The sequence below is a fragment of the Zootoca vivipara genome, chromosome 6 (assembly GCF_965207765.1).
Source record: "Zootoca vivipara chromosome 6, rZooViv2.hap1.1, whole genome shotgun sequence".
Taxonomy (NCBI): domain Eukaryota; kingdom Metazoa; phylum Chordata; class Lepidosauria; order Squamata; family Lacertidae; genus Zootoca; species Zootoca vivipara.
This window is the reverse complement of record NC_142589.1, coordinates 82061390-82080605: the sequence shown is the minus strand read 5'-3', so window position 1 is coordinate 82080605 and position 19216 is coordinate 82061390. Positions and strand designations below refer to the sequence as shown.

The 19216-nt window shown below is 49.0% G+C and overlaps 1 protein-coding gene across 2 annotated transcripts in view; it reads right to left on the bottom strand.

Moving 5' to 3' along the window:
- The window catches only part of PLEKHG2 (pleckstrin homology and RhoGEF domain containing G2), a 63725-nt gene that overhangs the window by 9484 nt on the left and 35025 nt on the right, over window positions 1–19216 (bottom strand). For both annotated transcript variants that reach the window (XM_060275464.2, XM_035119655.3), the window contains exons 7-17: window positions 18486–18636; window positions 17836–17967; window positions 15533–15715; window positions 13994–14086; window positions 13675–13761; window positions 12733–12766; window positions 11082–11183; window positions 9361–9462; window positions 7290–7306; window positions 6447–6710; window positions 3804–5226 (exon numbers count right to left, since the gene is read on the bottom strand). In XM_060275464.2, the coding sequence (XP_060131447.2) occupies window positions 3804–5226; window positions 6447–6710; window positions 7290–7306; window positions 9361–9462; window positions 11082–11183; window positions 12733–12766; window positions 13675–13761; window positions 13994–14086; window positions 15533–15715; window positions 17836–17967; window positions 18486–18636 (2588 nt within the window). The remainder of the gene's footprint in view (window positions 1–3803; window positions 5227–6446; window positions 6711–7289; window positions 7307–9360; window positions 9463–11081; window positions 11184–12732; window positions 12767–13674; window positions 13762–13993; window positions 14087–15532; window positions 15716–17835; window positions 17968–18485; window positions 18637–19216) is intronic.

Genomic DNA, 19216 nt, shown 5'->3' with positions numbered 1-19216 from the left:
CACCCCGTCGCAGGGATTCGAACCGCCGACCTTCTGATCAGCAAGCCCTAGGCTCAGTGGTTTAACCACAGCATCACCTGGGTCCCTTGTTATCTATATAGGTAAATAAAAATGCAGATGTCCGTTTGTGTGTGACCAAAAATCTCCAAAAGTTCTTGACCGATTGGTTTGAAATTTTGACACAATGTTCCCTTCCAATACGGGAGTGTTTGCATATACTTAGATTGCACAGGTGCCACACCTGTGGCAGGCAAAACCCTGTTTTTCGCAAACAGAGCGCCATCTGCTGGGCGTCGAAGTAACACACGCTATACTAAATGCATCACCGAGCAGAGGCTGCTGGGAACGACTGCCCGGTGACTCCTTCTCAGAGGGCGGCAGCCGAATCCTGCCCCTTCCCCCGGCGGACCCCGCCGTGAGTATGCGCTACCACCAGGAACACGCGGTATGCAGGGGGTGGGGAGAGGGAGAGGTCAGGGTGCTGGGTCCATGGGAGTGGCTGCCCAGTGACTGCTACTCCGACGAAGATGGCCGGAGTCTTGGGGGGGGCTATGAAAGGGGGGGCAGGGGGGCCTTCACTACATTCAATACAACCCTGCTGTCTGTGTCTTACCTGCCAACAAAACTCACATCCAATCTTAGACTCAGCCATAGCAACGCATGGCCGGGTGCAGCTAGTAAGCTTATAATGTAATATTTTGATATCTGGAGCCGATGTGACATGAAAGAAAACCTACCTCACAGGGTTGTTGTGAGGATGGAATGAGGAGGAGGGGAACTATGTCAAGCACCTTGAGCTTCTTGGATGAAAAAGGTGGTGTATAAATGTAATAATAAATAAAATAAAAATAAGTGCGGATAAGCCCTTACTAAACTCAAGGCTAAACTAAAAAGTCCCAAACGATGTAATGTTTCTTCATAGGGGAATCACTTCATTCCCTCAATTGGTTCGGCTGCCTCTTTCTGAACCTTTTCCAGCTCCTTTTTGAGGCGAGGCGACCAGAACCGTGCAGAGTGAAACGGACATATGAAAACCGAGGGTGCAGCTGCCCTTTGAAGGTAGTGTGCAATTCTGCCTGCTGGGACCTTGGAAAAGGATTTTGTAGAGAAGGGAAAAGCGGTGGACAATGGGAAAGCCACAAATCTTCCCGTTCCTCTCTCACACTCCACACGCACAAATCCAAGCAGTCTCCGTTTAGCCCCCTGGATCTTAATTACTGCTCTGCTTTAATTAGAACATGCAGCGCTTAATTGCATTATGTAACCAGCCGTGGTGCTTTCAAGACAAGTCCAGGGTCCAGGCGGCTGTTGAGCGCTACATCTCACAGCCGGGGGAAGGAGCTCTCTTTAAGATGCTGCCTGGCACCAAAGACAAATTCGGGGAGCTTGGGGTGAGGGGAGGCACGGTTCAGACAGCTCCATGCAACATTGTCCCTGCATTGCAGCGGGTTGGACTAGATGACCCTCGGGATACTTTCCCAACAATTCTAACGCCCCAGCTGCTCCTGCCATGGCTGAGAGGCTGGTAAACATCTGGACAACTTGAACGCCGCTCTGGGGAGCATCGGGCTTGGAGAGATGGCCACAGAACAGTTTATAAACACAGAAAGCAGCCTTGGGTAGAGAGTCAGGCCATATAGCTCAGCCCCACCAAAACCACTAGCTCCCAAACCTTTCTCCACCCCCCACCCAAGGACCACTCCAGATTTGCTGAGATTTCATAGTGATTGCCATGTGCTGTGGGGTTTTTAATCGTGCGTTTCAATTGCTTGTTTTAGAAGGCGTTTTAATTGTGCTGTTGTTCTGAAGATGTCGGAGATTGGATCTTTCTCAGGCCAAAGTAGGTCCTCATTCACTGACTTCTGCGCCTTTTCCTAGATGGCCAGCAACATATTATACAAGCCTCTTCTACCTCCCTCCCTCTACACTAGTGATCTTTGACCAGTCCAGACCTGGGTCACGGTCGTGGTGGCAGCAAGGCGCAAACTGTCCCAGGAGGCAAACTGTCCCAGGCCAGCCTTGTGCAACCCACCTGGGATGGCTCAGGAGGTAGAGCATGAGACGCTTCATCTCAAGGTCATGGGTTCGAGCCCCACATTCAGCAAAAGATTCCTGCACTGCACGGCCTCGGTCCAGTATACCTGAAGGAGCGTCTCCTCCCCCATCGTTCTGCCCGGACACTGAGGTCCAGCGCCGAGGTTCCCTCACTACGAGAAGCCAAGTTACAGGGAACCAGGCAGAGGGCCTTCTCGGTAGTGGCGCCCACCCTGTGGAATGCCCTCCCACCACAGGTCAAAGAGAACAACAATTATCAGACCTTTAGAAGGCATCTTAAGGCAGCCCTGTTTAGGGAAGCTTTTAATGTTTGGTGGATTTCTGTATTTTAATGTTTTGTTGGCAGCCGCCCAGAGTGGCTGGGGGAACCTGGCCAGATGGGCGGGGTATAAATAATATAATTTATTATTATTATTATTATTATTATTATTATTATTATTAATGACGCTTGGGGTCCCTTCCAACTCCACAATTCTATTATTCTATTATTAACTTACCTTGGGGTCCCAACACACTTGGGGTTCAAGACCTGTGCTCCACACAACAGTTTGAGCTCTGAGCCATTTTCTCTTCCCATTTTTTTAAAAAATGTGGCAATGGGTATAGCTAACCCTTCATCACCCTGGGAAGGATGAGAGCGAATAACAGGATATGAATTATGCTTAAGGCACAGGGAAGAGCCCCTTCTTCCTGTCTCATCTCCCCTGTGGAAAAATGACAAGAGGGGGATGGGGGACGGGGTAGATGATGGGGAACTGTCCCCCCCACCCACCAAAAACACCCAAAGGCACTGCTAGATACTTTTGTGTGGATTTTTTTGTGCAGATTTGCCTTGATGGGTCCACAATTTGCATTTTTTAAAAATACGCTAATCTAGAATTTAAATGCCACAGAAGCCAGTCCAACTGATTTCCCACCCAAATCCTTCAGTTCATCGGCGTGGCATTCCAAATCACCCCAAATCAGGGAGAGAGTATGGCATAGTGGTTAGAGTGTCAGACTAGGACCTTGGAGACCAAGGTGCAAATCCCCACGCAGTCATGAAGCTCGTTGGGTGTGACCTTGGGCCTGCCACTGCCTCTCAGCCTAACCTCCCTCACAGGGTTGTTGTGGGGGTTAAATGAGAGGGAGAAGCACGTATGTCACTTTGAGTTCCCGGGGAGAAAAGGGTGGGATTTAAATGTGATAAATAAATATCACTTCCTCTTCGGTGACCTCCAATCTCCCAAGAGATTCCAATCAGAATCAAATTCATGTTTGGTACCCCATCCATTACACTTACACACACACACACACACACACACACACACACACACACACACACACACGCACACGTTCAGAAAGCCATCTCACATCAACCCCACAGATAAATATCCAACTTGGTGACCCAGATGACCCCCCCCCATTTCCCCCAAACACATCATGGACCCAGAAACACTGCTGCCTCATTCGTAGCAAGGTCCCCTCCCCACGCCCCCCACCCCTACACCTTGTGGATGAAAACAAGGAAGGCAGGTGGGCAGCAGGGTCTTGTCGGTGCTGGCCCCTTGCTTTGCTCAAAACCCCACCCAGAGGCATGAAGAGCAGCCTGTGGACTTGTTCCGACAGCAGTGCACCCTGCACCCTGCGGATAGACAGATAAAACCCTGGTCCTGAGGAATGCTGGGAGCAGAAGGCCACATTTTCCCAGAATCCTCTGGAGGGGGGCAGACTAATTTCTGAAGTGCATCACACACAGGGTCACTCACAGTGGGGGATGGCAGCTCCTTGCTTCCCCTCCTGCACCCCGGCCAGACTCCTGCTGAGGGTCCTCCGGTGGGGAGCCCGGGGCCTCTCCAGCCCCCTGCCCTGAGCTTTCAGGCGGCTGATTTTCTCGCTGTACATTTTCGCCAAGGCCTGCACCTTGCTGATGATGCGCTCAGAGTTCTCCAGCAGACACGGGTCCCCGTTGCTCTCGTAGAGGTCCAGGGAGGGCAGGTAGCCCCGAGATCCATCGCCCACAAAAGCTGCCTGCCTCTCCTTCGCCCCCAGACCGTGGGCTTCTTCCTCCGGATCTCTGCTCGGAACCGAGTGCGGTTCCTCCAAGTCCGAATCCTCAACGATGCACAAGGGTTCGGCGTAAACTGGCGTCTCTAGGGAGGAGGGCAACTCCTTGCCTGCCCCCTTGCCCCCTTTCTTCAGGGTGTCCAGAGCGCTCCGCTCCTTCTCCTGCCAAGCCCTCCGGATCTCTGCACAGGATTTGAACTCGGGCCCTGTAGGCTCCTCCTCCTCGCCACACCCACTTCCAGTCCTTCCGGAAACGTCATGGGCGGTGCCCAACTGGGTTCTCCCAGGCAGACTCCGCCCCTTCTCAGAATCCTCGTAGCAGGCCCGGGGCGATTGGGCCTCGCCACCAGCGGAATTTTCAGAACCGCCTGGCGATTGGCCGCCGTCTGAGCGGCTCCTCCCCCTCTTGGAACATTCGGGGCTTGCGGGCAGATGGCTCCGCCCCTCGTTGGGATCCTCGTGGCAGAAAGGCGGCTGGGTGTTACACGACTGGCTCCTGCTCCGACTCGCATGGCCCAGTTGTGGGCGGAGCTTCCCCATCTTGCCCCCACCCACTTCTGAGTCCCGGCCATCGTTCTGCCGCAAGATGCTGTTGAAGCGAAGGACGGACTCTCGCACCACGCCGGCGGGCACCGGAGGAGCACCCTCCACCTTGCTCAGACCTGGCACCTTGTTTGTAGCCTCTGTCCCTTCGTAGTAGCTCTTGATTTTCTCAATCAGCAGCCAGTCATCCTTCGTCAAGGTGGAGTCATGCTTGGCTCCGCCCTCCGCCTTCTGGTCTCGGCCCAGCGAGCTTTGGGCGCATGGCGGCGGCTGCTTCAATGGGCCAGGATCCTCGGGGGGTGGGCTTCTCCCACCCTCTCCTGGCTTCCTGCCTGCCTCCTCCGAGGCCAAGTCCTCCAGGACGTGGAGAGGAGATGGACCGGCGGACTCCTCCCGTTGCTCCTCTTCCTCCGAGGAGTCGCTGGTGAAGGGATGACGAGGCAACGGAGGCGGCTGTTCCTGGACCGGGTCTCTCTGGGGGCCCTCTTCCCCCTCTGATCCATGTTCTTCCACTGCCTCCTCTGCCTCCTCTTCTGCCTTCTCCTCCAGCTCCTCTAACGTATCGCTTCTCAGGAGCTGATCCTGCAAGAGAACAACGAGAGGAATGGTGATTATGGCCCGGGGAACTCCACACCACTCCAAACACCCGAGGCAAACGAGGGTGAGACCACAATTCCCATAAACTGTTACTTTTGTTCAACAAACCTTTGACCAGCTGTTGGGGAAAACATTTTGCAGCCACCTGTGGGCCTCTTGGAACCAACACCCAATGTGGTGTTTTGCATCAGAGACCTGGGTTCGAATCCCTCCTCAGTCATCATGGGTGACTTGAAAGAGGCATACGAGATAATCAGAGGGCCTCTGAGCATGTACAGAGTGATTCCCCCTCGCCACTGAGAATGTCCCTGCATGCTTAGAATTAAGGAGCAATGGCTTCCCCGAAGCTCAAAAAGCAGTGTTTTCTGTACCGGCTGAAGACTTTGAGACACTAAGGCAGAGGAATCAAAGAACTGTAGAGTTGCAAGGGACCCAAGGGGTCATCTAGTCCACCCCATTGCTCAGATCTGTCTCAACGGCAACGGGGGAATAAAGTCCTCCCCCCACATGCCCCTAACTTTTAAAGCTCATAGCCTAAGGAGGTCCTCCCTGCTACCACTAAACCACAACTGAACCAGCTCATGTGGCTGTCTACCTTTAACATACTGTAATAACCAGGATTAGACCCAAGATATTTCACTACTTCCATACAGATGCTTCAGGGGCGATCCAACTGCCACACATTTCCTGTGACTCACCCCCTCCCCAAATCTTTCTTCTGTTGCTGTAAAGTCATTGATGTTTGTGGCCATCGAAAGATCTTGCAGCAGTGAGTTCCGCAGTTTGTGAAGGAGAGGAGCAACGGCTGCCTCTGCCTCTTCCAATAATAACAACAACAACAACAACAACAACAACAACAACAAATTATTATTATTATTATTATTATTATTATTATTATTATTATTATTATTATTATTTATACCCCTCCCACTCTGGGCTGCTCCCAATCGAATATTAAAAATACAATATAGCATTCAACATTAAAAACTTCCCTGGAGGGCTGCCTCCAGATGTCTTAATAATAAATAATTACGCATCTGCTCCCCTAGCTTTGGACAGAATCCCCAAAACTTCTTAGAACCACAGAGCCGTAGAGTCAGAAGGGACCCCCAAGGGTCATCTAGCTCAACCCCTGAACCCCAGCCAACGGCAATCCTGCCTGCTGCCTGCTTTTGCTGGGTGCCCTGCGAGGCCAAGCTACTCACCTCTGGCCTCTCTTCTCCCAAAATTAGCCCGTCCCTTCCCGACTCTCCATCCAGGCCCCGTTGGCTGAGCAGTTCCAGGATTTCTTCCGTGATGGACAAATTGGCGGGGACTGGCTCTCCGGCCAGAGAGAACACCGCCTCCCCTTCGTCCTGGTCGGACTCCTCTGCGTCCACCTCCGCCCCACTGGACGTCACCGGGCAGGAGGTGCCAGGCGGCTGGAGGGGCTCGGTGGCTGGGAAGAGCTCTCCATCGCTGTCAGCGTGCTGCAGAAAGGGATTGCGGCATTACGGCTGAGCTATGCTGAGAGCAGCGGCGTCAACATAATGCAAGGCAGCCCAAAGGGAGGTCCCTGCCCCAAGGAGGCTACCCACTTTGGCAGAGGGGCAGCGGGGGACATCAGAGGGGCACATGCAGTTGGTCCGCGGTGAGCATTTAGGGAACATGTAAGACCTAAGGAGAGGCCTGGGTGCTGAATCAGGCCACCTAGCCCAGCATCCTGTTCTCGCAGGGGCCAAACGGACCCAGGAATCTGGATAGACTGCTGCTGGACCTGGAGGCTCCATCGGGACATGAAAAGAGACCTGTAGCTGGAACAGGACAAATGTCCAGCTCGCCATAGAATTGTAGAGTTGGAAGTCACCAAGGGTCATCTAGTCCAACCCCCTGCAATGCAGGAATCCAGCGTCGTAGTGGACAGAGACCACTCAGAACGGGATTACCGCTGGGATATTTGAGAAGCAGCAGAGTCGCCGTACTGCAACGCGAGGTGTAACGGCAGCAAAAAAGAGTGGTCAAGACGGAGAGCCGGGGCGAGGAAGCATGCATGGCAGAGAACTACCTACCTTTATCTTGGCCACGTCTGAGAACGTCCGCAGCAGAGGAAGGGAAGAGGAGGAGGGAGGAGGGGACAAAAAAGGCATCATTAGTCTCAGTGGCACAGCAGCTGAATTTTGTTTTAAATGAAAAATGGGCGGGGTCAATTCCAGAGGGGCAGCCGTGCTAATCTGTTTCAACCAAAAAAGCAAAAAGAAACCCAGAGTTTCCCAGTGCAGATCTATTGTGGAAGCATTTTTAAGGGACTAGATCCCAGTTCTCCAGGGGTAAGTATCAACTTGCCAGTGGGGGAGGTCTTCTTGCTCTGCCTCTTAGGGATAGGGATCGGGAACCTGCATCAGATATTCCTGTCGGAGGGCGGAGAAAGAACTCTGGCCCTCTGGGGGGGAGGAGGTAGGGATGGGAAGGAAGTGTGGTGTAGTGGTTAGAATCCATAGCATAGGTTCATGTCATGGATCCGTACAGGGTGGGGGAAATCACAGGGATGAGCCACAGCAACGCGTGGCAGGGCCAGCTAGTATTTTATATATACTGTATTAAAAATTCTACTTAATATTAGCAACCAATGTTTCCCAGGGGATGTGAATGAAATGGCCCAAATTTGTAGTTTCTGGTATATGTGGCTAATTTTAATGCAGTTCCATGGTTTTGAATTATATGTTCTTGCATCTATCTATCTATCTATCTATCTATCTATCTATCTATCTATCATCTATCATCTATCTATCTACATATACATAAAAGCAACTTCTGGGGAAAATGATATTCTGGAGAAATGGGATTGCACTTTGGAAGTGATTCTCTGAAAATATATATATTTGAAAGTATATCCGAAAGCTGATCAACCACAGAAATTTTCTATGATTATTCTCCCAGACTCTTTCCTGTAGCAGATTCTACAACTGACAAATTCCCATATTTCCTTCTTCATTAAAAAATAAGAATAAAATGGTGCCCCCCCAACATCAGATACCTGTGACCTTTTCATGATCCCTCTTAACTGAAACATGCATTTTGGAGACCCATTTCTTAATCCAGTTGCCTGGTGATGGTGCTCCCAGGAGCTAGAGCCTAGACCCACCAGATGAAGACCAGTGAAAGTTTGGTCTTATAGAAACGGAAATCATAGAATCACAGGGTTGGAAGGGAACCCGAGGGCAGGGTGGATTTGATTTAAATCACAATTTAAATCACTAGTCAGTAAGACTTGATTTAAATCACTAGTCAGTAAGACTTGATTTAAATCATTTTTTTTTTTACAGAAAGACTCATTCTTGCTGGTATAATCTTAGAGGAAGTTTTCATTTTTGGAATAATAAATTTTCAGAGTGGTTTTTACAGTTATATCAAAAATTACTGATCTGGTTATACTATTAGAAATTCATAGACAGATAATTATGAAATTATGGTGAGGTTTAAGAAGTTAACTATTTATATTTGGACAGCTTTTCTGCTGTACTTGATTGGAAGGAGGAAAACAATCATTTCTTTAATAACAATTCAAACAATTTATTTAACTAAAGCAATAACATTATAGCAATATCATCCATGTTTGTTAACTGATGTGGTTAAATGTTTGTTTTGTTGTTTTTTTAAAAAAACTTAGACTGAATTTTAGCACACATGAAAAACTTAAAACAAATCCTTATTTCCTGATGAATAGCCTTTGGATTATAATGCAACTTAAATAGAAAAACTATCTTTAGAAAGATTTTTCCTCCAAAAGCATTTTATTTTAAAACTCTGATTTAAATCTGATTTTTAAATTATTATTTTTAATCCATTGATTTTTATCCACCCTGCCCGAGGGTCATCTAGTCCAACCCCCTGCCATGCAGGGATCAAAACACACGGCTTCCCATCCAATCCGAAACCAGACTTAGCTTTGCAAACCTGCCGGCAGATTTATTGTTTTGCAGATTTATTGTTTTGCACCGCTTGTTAAGAATGCAGCTTTTCCTGCAGCGCACTGCCCCCTAGTGCTGCTCTGTAGAACACAGGGTGTCTTTTGCAAACCTCCGTCCCGGCCTGCACAGAAATGGGTAATTCTCCAGAGAGAGAGGCCTGTTTTTTCCTCACCAGACTGTCTGCGGCTGCGGCGATAGGAGCCAGTCTTCTCCAGCTGCAAGATGGGGCAGCTCCGCCGCGCTCGTTCGGGGCTATACATGAACTCCGGTGGGTCTGGGGGAAAAGGAAATGGAAGTTTTGTCATGCCCAGAATTCACTCGCCTACTGAAGCCGCCTGGGCTCCGTGGCAAAGGCACAGGCTCAGACGCTGCTCTTTAACTCCAGCTACTAAATCAGTGATTCCCTAATTTTTTGGAGGAGAGCCCATCACCCGCTTGGCCTCATAAACTCATCCCCAGCGCCCACCTCCCTTCCCTATAAATAGTATTATTATGACGAGCAGGTTTGCACGACACACTATGATGCAATAAAATCCGAAATGTCAACAATTAATTGCATATTTATTCAAAACGCAAATGGATGCAAAACTAAATGGATGTTCTGATCTAATCTTGCAGCTAAAAAAGAGAGAATATATTGCATGGAATGTACTGTATTTTTCTGTGTATAACACACCCCATTGTGTAAGACTATTTTGGGGGACTCCAAATTGAGAAAATGGGGGGGATTGTATCTGTGTATAAGACGACCCACAATTTTGAATATATTTTTAAAATAAAAAAACCCTTGTCTTATACATGGAAAAGTATGGTATTTTTAGACAATCTTACTAGGGTAAAGGAAATTTATAGCACACACACACACACACACACACACACACACACACACAACTTACCTACATACACAATTCTTTGCCTACTAATGTAACTAACTTGTAGGAAAACCAATAGCTATTACCAATAATTCGCTATCTTTTGACTTGCGGCAAACAAACGTGATCAAAGGGAAGAGATTTGAAAGTGATAAGACCCAACCCGTAAATATTCAAATATGAAGCGAGGAACGTGCTTCACTCCAGGCTCTAGCCTGGTCAAACGTAAATGAATAATCTTAAATGCAGGAACTTCAGCTAAAGCTTCCCTGACGGACGGCCATCCAACCTCTGCTTAAAAGCCTCCAAGGAAGGAGACTCCGCCACCTCCCAAGGGAGTCCGTTCTAGTACTTCCTAAGATACATACTTTGCATGTACAGTGGTACCTCGACATACGAACGACTCGACAACCGAATTTTTCGACTTGCGAACGGGGCAAATGGCCGCATGCTTACGAATTTCTCGACATCCGAACGGAAACTGCGGCGGCTTTAGATAGGGTTTTTTCGACTTACGAATTTTTAGATGGGGTTGCTTCAACTTACGAATTTTTCCGTTTCCAATGCATTCCTATGGAAAATCACGTTTCCAATGGCGCTTTTCGACTTACGAATTTTTCGACCTACGAAGGTGCCTTCGGAACGGATTAAATTTGTAAGTCGAGGCACCACTGTAATTCTGCCCAAGGTGCAATTTCCCAAAGCAACTTTCCATAATATTAAGCATTTTTTGTAAGCCACCTTCACTAATATATGCATTTATACACATAATTTTGCATCTGCTGACTTGCCTGGTGAACCGCATTGCAAAATTCGGAGGTGGGTGAATTTCAAAGGATGGCGGAATTTCAGTTTGCATCTTTTCTTGGAAAACACTCTATCTGGGGAATTTCTCCCCTTGAATGTGAACTGCACCAAATCCCTTTCCATCCCTCCTTCATCTGCACTGAAGGGGGCTGGACTAGATGACCCTTGGGGTACCTTCCGACTCGTCAATTCTATGATTCTATGACTTCCTCACCCGATTGCCGCCGGCTTCGGCTGCACGCCATGGACTCATCAACCCGCGTAGAAGGCAAGGTCTTCTTGGGAGCCCCTGGGCTGTAGAAAACCTCTGGGGAGCCTGCAGATGAAAATAAAAAATGCAAATACCTTGGTTCACAAATGCTGAAAACCCGGAAGTAAGTGTTCCGGTTTTTTAATGTTTTTCAGAAGCCGAACGTCCAATGCGACTGTTGGCTATTGTTTCCAGGGCGCCTGCACCAATCAGAAGCTGTGCCTTTGTTTTCGAACATTTCGGAAGTCAAACGGACTTCCAGAACGGATTAAGTTTGGTGCTTTTGCTCTTTATTTTGTGGTTTTGTCTTTGAGGCTTTTTCGGTTAATTTGTTTTTGTGGCTGTGTGGAACCCAGTTCAGCTACTGATTGATTGTGTGACGGCAGAAATGGATTAAAAAAACACCTATCCACACAATGACTATCATCGGTGCAGGTAAGAAACAATAATAATTTTTATTCTTATTATCTACAATACTGTCTTATTTATTTTATAGTAGCGTACATTATTGTTTTCATTTTATGGGTCAACTAGCTGGCCTTGCCACGCGTTGCTGTGGCTTAGTCTGTGAAATGGGCCCTCAGAGTCCCCCTTCAGACTCCCCTGTAGGCCTCACTGGGCTGTTTCGTGTCGGTGGGGAGATCTCCGAGGAGGACGGGGATCGTGGATTGGGCGAGATATGAGCGGAGGGCACAGACTGTGGATCGGGTAGGATGGTGAAGGCCGAGACCTATGGGGGGGATCTCTGGGGAGTGGGGGGATTTCTGGGGTAGATACCTCCATGGTGGGAGGGGGTCCTTGGGGAGAGGGCTACTGTTGGGGTGGCCTGGTCCCTGGCAGAGGTCTGTTCTCTGGGGTGGGCTGTGTCCCAGGGTGGTGGGGTGGATGGAGAGTGGCCGTTATTTTGCCAGTGGGCGGGATTTTGGGTGTATGTTTGATTTTGTTTGGTGGGGTGGATGGGGAGTGGGCGGGATTTAGGGTGTATGTTGGATTTTGTTTGGTGGGGTGGACGGGGAGTGGGCGGGATTGGGTGTATGTTGGATTTTGATTGGTGGGGTGAATGGGGAGTGGGCGGGATTTTGGCAGTATGTTGGGTGTTGTTTGTTGGATGTCCACTGGAGGGGGCAATTTTTTTGTATACAAATCCAGGTTTCTACCTGTCCTAGGTTTGCGTATGGACAATGTAAATGGATAGAGACACTCTCACATGCGCTCCCGATGTTGTGGGCAAATTTGAGGACAATCGGGTAAGCGGTTGTGGAGAAAGGTTCATTGGAACAAACATGCACCCTCTACATTTTTATATATATAGATGGTTATAGATGGTCTCGTTAGTAACATTCATGATAAATTGCTGTTTTAGGGGTTGTTTTTAAAAGTCTGGAACAGATTAATCCATTTTGCACTACTTTCTTTGGGAAAGCGTGCCTTGGTTTTGGAACCCTTTGGTTTTGGAACGGACTTCCGGAATGGATTAAGTTTGAGAGCCAAGGGACCACTGTAACAAGGAGCCAGGTGCCTTTGGTTTATGCAGAAGAGTCCAGAGCTAAGATCCTATGGAAATGAAAAGCCTCAAGAGTTTGGGAAGGAGGGGGAAAGAGATTCAGGCTCTTACCCTGGAAGCTGTTCTCTAACAGGACTTGCTTAGCCTGCAACAAAGAGCAAAAGGGAAGGAAGAATCAGACATGGTCAAGTGCAAGAGACAGCATGGTGTAGAAGTCGGCTGAGGACCCAGGAGACCAGGGTTCAAATCCCCGTACTCGGATATGAAGTTCACTGAGTGACCTTGGGCCAGACGCTGCCTCTCAGCCTCACCTACCTCGCAGGGTTGTTGTGGGGATGAACCATGTACACCACCCTTCAGCTCCAGGGAGAAAAAGGTGGGATGGAAATGCAATCCATTAATAAACAACCCACTCCTGGGGTGACACAAAACAGAGGACACTGCCTTATTCTGAGCCACGCTGTTCGTCCAGCCGTCTGCCAGCTCCATCTGGTACGCAGGCTGAGACCCTCCCTGCCCACAGACAGGTGGATGCTCTGGTTATCTCCCGCTTGGACTACTGCAATGCACTCTACGTGGGGCTGCCTTTGAAGGTGACCCGGAAACTACAACTAATCCAGAATGCAGCATAGAATCATAGAGTTGGAAGAGACCACAAGGGCCATCCAGTCCAACCCCCTGCTAAGCAGGAAACACCATCAAAGCATTCTTGACATATGGCTGTCAAGCCTCTGCTTAAAGACCTCCAAAGAAGGAGACTCCACCACACTTCTTGGCAGCAAATTCCACTGTCGAACAGCTCTTACTGTCACCAGCAGCTAGACTGGTGAGTGGGAGTGATATATTTTGATGATACAGCTGTATGTAAATATTTTTTATAAACAAACAGATAAATATCGTGAATGCACAATGAAACAGATGCCTGGAGGGACCTCTAATTTCTCTTTCTCTCTCCCCGAGCCACACAGGTACCTCCACAAGGTCTAACAGGATTCCAGATTATCTCCCGCCAGCAGGTAACACTTGACGCGGCTACTCTTGGACTCTAGTTACCTTCTGGGGGATGGATGCTGGGTGATTCTCCACGATTAACCGCTTCAGATAATGGATCCACAGACGTTTTTCTTCCTGGTTCCTCACCTGCAGTAGCAAAGGCCAGCATTTAGGTGCATTTTCCACAGCCAGGTATCTCAGGTGTATAAAAGCATGCCGAGAACTCCCCATTACCCAATATTAGTTTCCCATGATGCACCTGGCGCACAGTGCTCAAACACTGCAAAGCCCTGCGCAATGCTTGCGGGTGTTTTTGTGCTTTCATTTTGCCTTCCCGCTCAGCTCGACTTTGAACCCCGCTGGAGCTCGGGTGTCTCACCTGAACCACGTGCTGCTGTTTGGGGATGGAGAGGTCAGAGATTTTGAAGCTCATGGGGTCCTTTGTGTTCTCCTGCAGGGCCAGGTTGCAGCACTGTAGAGCCAGAGGCGAAAAAAGAAAGAAAGAAAAAAGGAATGGAAATGTCGCCATCTCGTCCAATCGTTTGGCGTGAAGACAGAGGCACCGTTTCTAGAGCAGCAAGGACGCTCTCTGGAAGTGCCCTTGCTGCCTTCAAACCAAATGCTCTTCCAGGACTGAGCTCAGAGATTAAAAATGAGACTCTGCCTGAAGCATGGGAGAGACTCTGCCTGAAGCATGGAGGTTGGAGGGGCATAAACAGTGCCGGATTTACGTATAAGCTAAACAAGCTCCAACTCAGGGCCCCACTCTCTTGGCGGCCCCCCAAAAATTTTTAAAAGAAAAACAAAACTGGATGTACATTTCCAAAATATAAGATAAAAAACAAATAAAATAAAAACCTACGTACAGCAACAGTGTTTTGTGTTGTATAGGCTCCTACGATGCAAGTCATGGGCCCCGCCTGCTTGCCTGCTCCCTGAAATATCACTGGTTTGCTCCTTTCTATATATAGGGTGCCGACATTCTGCATGTGCAAATGGCTTGAGATACCTATTAGGTCCATCAATTACCATCTAGCATATATTCAACACAGAAAACAGCGGCCATTTGTTGTTGACAAAGGGTAGCTGGGCATATAAAGGGCCCCATTACCTTTAGTAGCTTAGGGCCTCATCAAACCTCAATCCGGCCCTGGACTGCACACTTGCCATTACAGTTGCAAAGCTGGGAGGAAACCAGCTCAGGGACATGCTCTGAGGCCTCTTTCCTATACTCTCTCTCTCTCTCTCCAGCCTCACAAAGCACTTTTTATGTTACATCTATCTTCAGCCTCACGGAGCAGATTTTACATTACATCTGTCCTCCGACTTTCAGAGCACTTTTCATCGTACTTCTGCCTTCCGTCTCCCATCCACAAAACACTCTCCTCGTTCTGCCCACTCTCACAAGAATCCTGCTCGCACTTAACGCAAGGCGGATTGGAGGCTGTGTGAATGACCTGCTCCGTCCGGGCTGGAGACGGGGACCTGAATCCAGAGCCCCTCCTCAGAGACCCAAGCCTGCCTTTTGAGCTCCGAGACTGGGGGTGGAGAATCGTGGCCTTCCAGATGTTGCTGTGCTACAACTCCCATCATCCCTAACCACTGGCCACGCTGGCTGGAGCTGATTGGAATCCAAGAGTATCTAGAAGGCCACAAGTGCCTGTGAGACAGGGATTGTTCTTCCACAAGCCATGCTGTCTCTGCTTCAGCGAGGCTTGTTCTTCTATAATATGCTTACTTATTTGGCCTTTAAGAATGCTTTCCACCACTTTTCCGGGGACAGGCATTAAGCTAACCAGCCTGTAATTCCCTGGATCTTGTTCTTATAAGCTTTCCTGGTATTCTGTGACTCTACGTGCCCCCGAAATCCGGGCCTCTCATTCTTCCTCCCCCCCACCCTCCCCCCAGCCCCTCTTACAAAGATGTGGCTCTTGTAGACGAAGGCTTCTCCGCGGCGCTTGGCGATCAGGATCACCTTGCTGAGGAGGAAGAAGACCCTCTCCTTGCGTGCCCGTGGCACCCGGAACTGACCCTCCAGGACCAGCTCTCCAAAAGCCCCCAGCTCTGGGCCTGTCCAGCCAACTAGCTGCCTCTGGATCTCCTAGAAAAGGGACAGAGGGATGGTTACCTTCCAAGTTCCGGACTGCAGAATCCGGGACCGGCAGCCATTTTACACCGGAAGTTGCGTCAATGTAACTTCCGGTCTTGCTTTGCCCTTCTATGGGCACCCAAAATGGCCGCCGCTGGCTTCAAAAGTCACTTGTACGCATGTCAGGAAGTGTGCCGACGCAACTTCCGGTGTCGCTTCGCCCATCTATGGGCACCAAAATGGCCGCCGCCAACACCGGAAGTCACGTCTATGCACTTCCGGACATGCGTAGATGCGACTTTTGAAGCCAGCGGCGGCCATTTTTGGTGGCCATAGAAGGGCAAATCGGAAAGAAAAAAAATGGCCGCCGGCAGGAGAAAATAATGGAGAAAAACGGGAGACGAAGTGATACGGGGGACCACCGGGAAAAGGTAAGGAAAAAGGGGTTTTCCCGGGGAAAACGGGAGACTTGGCAGCTATGGAGGGATGGGGCAGGAGGGAAAACAGGAGACAGAGCTCAGTTCCCAAAGAGGAAAGAGAGTTACCAGACGCAATTTAAGGGTATGGGCCTGTTTAGAAACCAAGGCAGTTTGAGTATGCCTAGCGGTTGGATCTAGTACCGAGTGACATTGGACGCCCCTATTTTGCAGAAGGGTTTCAGGTGCATTCTGGGACTTTGGGCTTGCAAAATTAAAGCGGGTTTAAAACGCTCTGGTGCCCCAGCACACATTCAAAAGATAATGGCTTACGGTCTGCAAATAACAACCCCCTGAAGATTCTGGGCCCCAGGGAGACTAGGCTGGCCTCAACCAGAGCCAGGGCCTTTTCGGCCGTGGCCCCAGCCAGGTGGAACGCTCTCTCTCACAAGAGACCAGGGCCCTGCGAGATTTGACCTCCTTCTGCAGGGCCTGCAAGACTGAGCTGTTCCGCCAGGCCTTTGGTTAGGGTTCAGTCTGACTCATTTTCTCTTTGTATAAGAACAAGCAGGAGGGAGGTTTCCCAGTCCTTATAATATCAGTGGAAACAGTTGGTCCTGGTGAGTGTTAACCGCTTTCAATTTTAACCTGAGGATTGTCATTTGTTCAGTTTTAACTTTAACTTTATTTGAATTAATTTTGGGATGCATTTTAATTGATTGCTTGTTTTTGCGCATATTGTATTATTTATATCATGTTAGCTGCTCTGAGCCTGGCTCCAGCCGGGGAGGGCGGCGTAAAAATAAAATTATTATTATTATTATTATTGAAAAGGAATAGGAAAATGCATTGCAAAGTAGGGGTGTGTGTGTGTCAATGAATGCTCAATAGCAAGATGTGTCAAGAGCCCGCAAGCAAATCAGGATGAATGCTCATTGTCTGTGCAAATGAATCAGAACAAATGATCAATTAAGGGAGGGACAAAGTCTAATTGTGGTGCAAACTTGGTATCCGAAGAAGTGTGCATGCACACGAAAGCTTATACCTATGACAAACTTAGTTGGTGTCTAAGGTGCTACTGGAAGGAATTTTTTTTATTTTTTGTTTTCCTGCAAACAATTACTGAATCGGTAGTCTGGGGGGTTTCATAAGCTCCATGGGGAAGGGGACTGGTCTGATTTGCCAAAAACAACAATAATACTAATAAATAATTTTATTATTTATACTGATCTGGCTGGGTTTCCCCAGCCACTCTGGGTGGCTTACAGCATACAGTGGTAGCTCCGGTTATGAACAGGATCCGTTCCGGAGGCCTGGCCGTATCCCGAAAACTTTGTAACTGGAGGCGCCCTTCTGTGCATGCGCGCACGGCGAAACCCGGAAGTTTGCCGCGTTCGCAACCCGAAGTTTACGTATCCAGAGGGATACGTAAGCAGAGGTACGACTGTATATCGAAACATAATAAAACATCAAACATTAAAAACTTTCCTATAATGCGATGTGTCATATGCATTCCCAGCAATGTATAATGGTTTATTTCCTCCGACATGTCCTGGTTGCTGGAACGGAGGCAAGTACCTGCTGAAGGATCTTCTCTGCCGCAGCACCCAGGGAGGCAAACATCTGGCTGGTCCCTTCTTGAGGGCATTTAGTTATCATATAATTCTGGTGTGCCCTCGGCACGATCAGCTCTTGAGTTTTTTTCCTTTTTAATACCTGCAGCCGGCTGGCGTGTTCCTGCTTGCGCTTCATGTCATTGATGTACCAAGCCACGGCCGTCATGGTGATGCTCGCCTCTTCCACGGCATCGTAGCCGGGACTGCTCTTGTCGTAATGCTTTGCCAGTTCCTGGGAAGGGAAGGCAAAGGGAGGGGGTCAGGGACGAGCCAGCAATAGAAGAAACAATATGACAAGATGACAGCCCACCCTTGTTTTTTAAATTATCCCAGTTACTTTGAACGTTTTATACTGCAATGCCAATGAAGGTATTTGATTGACTGACACTTTGGCTAAAATTGGCCTGATCCAGCAGGCTTCTTCTTATGTTCTTATGCAAAGCTGCGATCACAGCACCAGAGTCCAGGAGCTTCGATTACCAGAGTTGATCCCTCTTCACAGGAAACTCTGGGCAATGTAGCCCTGCCTGGGAGGGGAACGGGGGATCTCTTAACAGCTCCCAGCATCCTCAACAAACTGCAACTCCCAGAATTCTTTGGGGGGGGGGCAGCCATGGCATCGTAGTGCTTTAAATGTATGGCGGGAACGTGGCTCTAAAGAGCCATTTCCAAACCGCCACAGCCTTCCTCCTCCTCGCATTCCCAGTCTGCCCAGACCCTCGATAAGCCCGCCAGGGCCCCAATCCTGACCTGCAGCAGCAAATGGTATTTCAGGATCCGTTGGACGGGCTTCAAGAGATACGTCTCCAGGGGCAGCGAATGTGACAGAGTGGCTTGCCTCTCGCGGAAGAACTTGGCCAGGGAGTCGTTCTCCATGCATTCCCGCAGCACCGAGACTGAGCTTGGGGAGGGCGAGAGATGGGAGGCGTGATTGTTGTTGTTGTTGTTGTTGTTATTATTATTAAAAAGAAAACAAACAACTCTGAGGGGGTGGGAAGGAAGGGGACAAGTGGGCGGAAAGGGAAGAGGGCGTCAAAGGAAGGCCGTTTCCTCGGGCCGACCTAGGATTTTGCTGAGCGGAAGTCATCTTGAGTTTCAACAGCTTTCGCCGAAGTTTCCAGTCCTCAGCAAGGAAGAAAAAGCTGCTCCTGGACATTTCAAGGGCACAGAGCTGCAGCCTGTTTGGGCGTGAGCAGGTTGGAAAGTGATATTTGTGAGAAGAGGAGAAAGTCACTTGTCCCTGCCTGCAGAGCTTATGATCCATACTAATGAAAAAAATCTGGAAAATAAGGAATGGAAACTGGCGGGAGAATATAAGAATGAATGAGAAGCAGCAAATGCAGCAGTGTGTGTGTGATCTGGGCAAGATTTCCCTTGAAGTGGGCAGTGAGAATGATAGGTTTGGGGGCGACCAGGGGATTTTAGCAGAAAGGAGTTACGAGACCCAGACATATGCTAAGAAAGACAGGCTGGGGATTCAT